The sequence below is a fragment of the Grammomys surdaster genome, unplaced genomic scaffold (genome assembly GCF_004785775.1).
Source record: "Grammomys surdaster isolate TR1022 unplaced genomic scaffold, NIH_TR_1.0 269, whole genome shotgun sequence".
Classification (NCBI taxonomy): Eukaryota; Metazoa; Chordata; class Mammalia; order Rodentia; family Muridae; genus Grammomys; species Grammomys surdaster.
In genome coordinates, this window is record NW_021604710.1 from 855,349 (window position 1) to 862,371 (window position 7,023).

A 7,023-nucleotide genomic window follows, 5' to 3' on the forward strand; every position below is an offset into this window, starting at 1 on the left:
AGGAAGGAGAAGTAAGGTAGTTCATTTAATGGGTTTATTCAAGAAGAAGAAGAAAAAAAACCCTAGGGCAGCATAGCATCTGGTGTTTGACAGTAGCTGATCCCAGTCCAAAGTCAACACTAATAAAATAAATCATATATGGAGCAGATGTCACCCGACACAATAAATCATCTCGAGATCTTTTAACCTTGGCACTATATCTCAAGGAGAAATATGGAAGAGTACACATGCTGAATTCTGAGCTGTCCAAACCATCTACTCTTAGAAAGCACCTTGTCATCTATCAGGGATACCAAAACTCTCCTACTTCAATGGTAAGTGGGCAAAAATCATGAATTCTTTGGTTACTCTAACTCTCCAAGACGTTCATCAGCTTGCAAATTATCTTGCAGTTCAATGGAGGTGGTCACAATTTCTCTTTGAAAAGGAAGTCTGGCATTCTTCCCCACAGCTGACCTCCTCACACATGAGGACAAAGCAAGCTGAGTAGTAACTGAAGTTAAGAGACCAGAGAACTAGGACGACAAGAAGTTCCCTGGAAGTTTCGGGATTTGTCACCCTACACAGTTACTGTGAACCCAAGTCTCATGGAAAAACCAATACACACTAGACTGGCTGGTTTTATGTGTCAGCTTGACACAAGCTGGAGTTATCACAGAGAAAGGAGCCTTCCTTGAAGAAATGCCTCCATAAGATCCAGCTGTAAGGTATTTACTCAATTAGTGATCAATGGGAGAAGGGCCTAGCCCACTGTGAGTGGTGCCATCCCCCGGCTAGTAGTCCTGGGTTCTATAAGAAGGTAAGTTAAGCAAGCCAGGGGAAGCAAGCCAATAAGCAGCATTCCTCTAATGGCTTCTGCATCCACTTCTGCCTTTAAGTTCCTGCCCTGTGTGAATTTCTGTCCTGACTTTCTTTGATGAGGAACAGCAATGTGGAAGTATAAGCTAAATAAACCCCTTTCTCCCCCAACTTGCTTCTTGGTCATGATGTGTTGGGCAGGAATAGAAACCCTGACTGACACACTCAAAGTGAAGGCATCTAAGATCTTCCTCTCTGATAATGTGGTTAAAATTATATCAGCTATATCTGTACCCCCTAGTTACATGTGACTTGTTCTAAATATATGCCTTGAATTTTTCAGAAACCTTCTCTATATGCTAATAATGGCCATCATTTCCTACAGAAGATCATTGTACCTAAGAACTCTAATTAAGGGAGTCGAGTAAGAGCAATATGCTGAGTTATTAATCAGCTGCAGAATATGTTTGAGTTTGTGTTCTCTTGAGTTATCAGGGACGTGACACATTATATCCAGAAGAAAAAGAGAGGTGATTAAAGTTTACATATCTCCACAGTAAGAGCAGGTTAAGAACCAAAGGTTAAAAAAAGAACAGATACTGCTTAGAATAACTGGAACTGGGTCTATTCTAATAATCCAAGAATATTCTAATCTCATACCAATAAAGGAGAAAATCTCATTTCTTATTAAATATAATCCATTTTGAAGTTCCAGCTGCATACTCACCCTTGTTGCAGAAGAACAAACAGGGTGGTAGTGGGAGGGATCATGACATATTGTGCCATTAGCTGAATAGACCTGCCCATCTGTTTCACTGTCTTCCTGCTGCAAATAAAAGGAGACTTCTGGGTTTCAGATGATCAAGGCTCACAAGTTTCAATTCTCACAGTATGGCTTCTCTTCAAATTCTCTACCAGCCCCAAGCTGTTATACATGTCCTGGTTCTGTGCTTAATTCTGGAGATTGCCTCTGGTCAGGATAATAGGTAAGGCACTACTTTTCCTTCACCACCTTCCAAGAAATATGTTCCTACTTGAAGGGGAGAAAATATTGGATTCTTTCCATTTATGGTTTTGATATCATTTTCTAAACTCTGAGACAATACATAGTTTCTCAATCCTATGTATTGATACCAATGACTGGGTGATAAATAAAAGACTTTGTTCAAACTGAATTTTCTACATAGATTATACAATCATCACTCTCATCAACTTGACAATATGTCAAGAGAGGTGAGCTTGTCCATATTTTTGGAATTAGTTATGGATAGGATATAATTCCTCTCTAATTCTAAAGTTGGTGAGTGAAAGCAAAGAACTGAATGTTCAAGATTCCTGGGTGGTGGAGTAGAATATCTTGTCTCGAATAACAAAAACAAAACTAATAAATTATCCACAGAAAAATTATCTAAACTGTTCAATGAATGCTGTGTCTTCATCAACTCTAGTATGCTGGGCACTGTTAACCATACCTGGAGTAGATTTGTTTAAATAAAAGAAAGAAATGCAGAAACATTAGTGTACCCTGCTCTTTTTAGACCCAATTCTTTGCATGAGATTTCTTGTATAATAAATCTATTGTCTAACTCTATAACTAAAGTGGGAAAGAAATATAAGATTCTAATTTATACAAGGAGAAAATGGCATGTATTTGGTTTTTTGACTTTTAAAAATAGGAAAATATTGATTTACAAGGAGAAACAAGAGTCTTCTAGCAGTACACAGAATCATGTGGGAAAGAAGCTACCAATGGTAAGAATACATGGAAGTTTGACAGGGAAATTGTATCTTTTATGGAAAAACAATAGAGACCGAGGGCTAGGAAACAAGGAGAATGATACCAAGACCATTTGATTAGGGAATCTAACTTTTGCCAATTTGAGGTTTTGATGTTTCCTACGTTTAACCTAAAAGAATAGTGAGCTGAATAGAAAATACTGAGGTGAATCAATTGTTACTGTAATGACATGTTCATCCATGTGTTGGGTTTAGCAGACTCTGGACATATACTATTCTTCATGTTCTGCTTTTTTTTAAAAAAAGTGCTTTGGAGAATTCTTAGATAATTGTTGAAGAAAAACAGAAAGGTGAGTGGACCAATGTAAACTGTAAAGTCATAAGTCTCTAACCTGGAATGATGAGTGGTGACAGAAAAGAGACTGTAGCTTTGCCAGCCCAGATTCCCACACTCACCGAGTGACCAGGACTACAACCTTCTACTCTGGTCTTCATTTGTTTCATCATGTTGGTTGTATGTGTTGGCTAGAAATATGGAATACTTTGGGAGAAATCACATGCAGAGGGTCCTTCCAGAGTAAAGTGTTGGACTTCACAAGCCTCTTCCTGACACTTGATCCCTGGAGTTCTATCTTCCTGTCCATATGAGAACACCTGAGTCTTTGACTTTTATATTATTTTGCATTTCTGTTTTTCTACTGATACAGGGACAATCTACTTTCACTAAATTTGAATGTTTCTTTGGTGAACAAGGCAAATGAATTTACAGTAACACTCACAGTTACAAATAAAGTGGACAAATGCATGGTGGTAAGTGACTAATTGAGAGCTAACATGAAAGAGAAGTGTTATAATAAAGAAATTTCAGTGATTTAATAGTGCGCTAAATGTTGCCCTTTTACATTTTCTCTGTGCAGATTTGAAACTAAGTGAAATTGTGTTATAAATGTATGTGTTCCAAATTTTATTCTAAAAGTAAGGTGATAGAGTTGTGGAGGATATTGGTGAGACAGGGATAAGCAACTTCACAAAGAAACTAGATAAAATTTTAGAGTCAAAAATTATGGGGTGAGTGGAAACTCAAGAAAAATGCCAATGAATCAAAGATGAAGGTGACTGAGTAGCAGTGAAGAGGAAACACTTATGGACTTACATTGCACTCACCTCTTGACTCTATGCCATGCGTTAATTATGGATATTCAAGAAGACATAGGTCAACATGCTTTGGCAGGTACAAAAAAAATATAGGAGTAAGGTGACTATGTGCTGCCCCTCAGTGTGAGGGCTTACTTTGCCCCCAATAAGCAGACATACACATTGTCTCCACCTTTATTCCTAAGTCTACTTTCTTCTTCAGTTGTTCCCAATTCTTCATCTCCTGCTCAATTTCTTTAACAATTCTTCAAATGTATCTTTTGTTTAATAAAAAAAAAAAAGACGTACAAAAAGTTTTGAGGGTTGCAGGTATGGTTCATGGGCTAAGAGCAGTTGCTGCAGTTTCAGAGGGACCACTCTGGAACTGGACTCTTGCATGGCTGTGAACCACCTGGGATGCTCAGAAAGAACAACAAGTGCTCTTAACTCCTGAACCAGGGTATCTGACAAAATCTTCTGGTCTTTGTTATCATTGAATACACATACTCCTTCAAACACAGAAAATAAATCCTTTTCAAAATTAAACTAAAGAATCATTGCACAAAGGAAGGGGAATTTTTTGTTATACCAAAAGCCATAATAGCAAAATAACTATCCCTAATACTTACTCAAGCAAAAATGATACTAGAAATATTTTAGGCTCTGGTATTGTTAGATGCTCTAAAGTTCTCTGTTTTCTGTTTTTTAACACATTAGAATGCTTAACCCATGTATAAGTAATTTCTTACATCTGACCACTGACTAAAATATTTATAGCCTTAGACTAATGAAAAAGAATATCTAAATACTGGTTACCTAATAACAGCAGGAACTGTTTTAATTTGTACAATTAACGTGATGCTTAAAGTCTAAAATGATACCTTTGACTCAGAAAGCACAAAGACTGAGAAACTCATGCAAAGGATACAGGTATCAATACTCTCCTCACACAATGACAAGAAAGAGATTAGTGTAAAATGCACTGTATCTCAAAGCTAGATAACTAAAGTTAGAGAGTTTGGATTATAAACTATTTGCTTATTAGCCTTTTTCACACTCATTTCACCACTGCAGAGTAGAAATCTTGTCTCCTCTCTTAAAACTCTCCTTGGTTCTTGAAAGCTTTGTTCACTCCATTTTGACTCTGATTTCGAGATCTTCATCCTCAGACTATTTGAAAAACTACTACTGTACTAAGTATAATGCAACAACAATATTCTTTGGCCCTTAAATTACTGAAATAAAATTCTTAGTCATCTATCCTACAAACCGGAAACTCAGTGGTGATGAGGGGCAGGCAGATATGAGGAGCCCATGATGAATTCCTGGCCCTGGATGCTGTTAAGAGCCATGTTCAAGTTCATGGTTCTGCTGCACCTGGGGTCTATGTTAATGTCTGTGGTCTGAGTTACCAACAAAGGTCAAGATGTTTGGGCAACCAATAGAGGTAAACATCCCCAGCTGTCCCACCCCCCAAATACCAAACAGATACACATGTAGCTTCACTCCATTAGATAGAAAACCTTTTGAATTTCAGTCATTCAGTATAACAACAATGACAACAACAAGACTCAGTGGTTTTCCTTCTTATACTGAATGGTACTAAATTTGAATTTGACACATAAGTCACAAAAACATACGAAGCATCCAGTGTACCCTGACAGCTAAAAGGAAATACTCTACCGTTCTTATGATGCTCTGTGAATTGCTTTTTTCCATAATGGTCAATACCAGCTGCTTTTTCTATATTTACACCATTTAGCCATTCCTCATTTTATTTTCTTAGGTGAAAATCAGTATTGACGACAATCCAAACATCAAATACCTTTCTGCTAAGGCAACTTACACTGCTTGCATTTGTACTGTAAACAATTACTTCTGGAATATCCAAGTCTCTGGTAAGTGGTAATATTTTCTGTAAGAGTGAATGTCAGGATGAGTCAGAGTAGGAAGAAAATAACCATTGAACTGAACACAGGATTCCCAATAGAGGAGTTAGAGAGAAGAATGAAGGAGCTGAATGTGGTTTGTGGACCCCATGGAGAGAGCAACAATACCAACCAATCAGAGCTCCCAGTGTCTAAACCACCAGCCTGGGAGCACATAGAGAGGAATCCATGGCTCCAGCTGTATATGTAGTGGAGGATGGCCTTGTAGGGCATAGGTAGGAGAGGAGATCCTTGGTCCCATGGAGGCTGAATGCTCAGTGTGGGGGAATTCAAGGGCGCGGAGGTGGAAGTGGGTGGGTGGATGAGGGCACATCCTCACATAAACAGGAGAAGGGGGAATGGGATAGAGTGTTTCGGGGGGATGGGGAAAAGGGATAACATCTGAAATATAAATAAATAAAATATCCAATAAAAAAATAAAACAGAAATAAAAGAAAAAAGAAAAAAGAAAGCATGCTGTATCAGGAAGAAAGGAAGTGACTCTATACTGATGAGAAACCAAACTGAAAGGAAAGGAGGGACAGAAGGCACTGAAACTAAAGGTAGGGAGTTCAAATAGCAACCGTATCTTGCAGATAGGAATAAGAATCAGAGTACATTAAATCCAGAAGGGGGTGCGGATGAAGCCATGTGGAGTTCATGACTTAATACTTACACTTTCTTTCCTGTAGCAAATACTGTTTTACAAGGCAAAGCAGAAGTTGTTTCAGCTAAGGACATATGTCCTGATGGTGAAAACATATTTCCAGTAACTTCTTATATAGAGACGGTTACAGGTGAAATCCTTGTAACACCACGAACTGGAAGATGTCCCCCATAGATTCATGGTACCAAACCACCTGCATACTCCTTTTGTATATCAATTATTGTAGCAAAAATAGGTTGTGGTGAAATTAATTCTGAAAAATATCAGTGTGATAAATAAACTTCTACATCTTCAAAGTGAACTATTTACATCTTTTCTCTATGAGTTAGTGCTCTATTTGCCTTATGGCCAAAGGCTTCATTAATACTGTTTTTTTTTCCAGTACACATTTATGACAGTTATATAATAAGCATTCAAATTCTAATGAATGAGGTCAGAACTGGTTCTCACCACTTAGCATAAAAGAAAAAAAAGTACCCAAGTCAAGATGAGCAACAGTTTCCAGAGTAACCCTAAAAATTCAAAGTAGAACTGAGAAAAGATTTCAAGTTCTTTTACCATTACAATTCAACTACATCTAGCTGTCTCTCTCACCTATCTGATTGATAATGTTCTTTTCAACTATTGTTCAGAAGAAGATTCAGAGCTTATGTTGCATTTGAATGCCCACTTATTTTACATATTGTGACTTTGACTTTCTTGCTGTAAAGAAAATTTGGCATGTAGAATGATGCCAAGTGTAAGTTTGAAATATGATGC

At 37.6% G+C, this 7,023-nt stretch overlaps 1 protein-coding gene across 1 annotated transcript; it reads left to right on the forward strand.

The window, feature by feature from the left end:
* Positions 1-1,667: 1,667 nt before the first annotated feature.
* On the forward strand, positions 1,668-6,563 carry LOC114628567 (prolactin-inducible protein homolog). The gene is made up of 4 exons (XM_028776450.1): positions 1,668-1,784; positions 3,243-3,345; positions 5,456-5,567; positions 6,290-6,563. The coding sequence occupies exons 1-4, from the start codon at positions 1,690-1,692 to the stop codon at positions 6,436-6,438; spliced, it is 459 nt and encodes a 152-aa protein (XP_028632283.1). The 5' UTR covers positions 1,668-1,689; the 3' UTR covers positions 6,439-6,563.
* The last annotated feature ends 460 nt before the right edge of the window (positions 6,564-7,023 follow it).

Coding starts and splice junctions, on each gene's coding strand:
- LOC114628567 (XM_028776450.1), top strand. CDS start 1,690: ATGGCTTCTCTTCAAATTCTCTACCAGCCCCAAGCTGTTATACATGTC. Junction 1,785..3,242: donor GCCTCTGGTCAGGATAATAG/GTAAGGCACTAC, acceptor CTACTGATACAG/GGACAATCTACTTTCACTAA. Junction 3,346..5,455: donor AAGTGGACAAATGCATGGTG/GTAAGTGACTAA, acceptor TTATTTTCTTAG/GTGAAAATCAGTATTGACGA.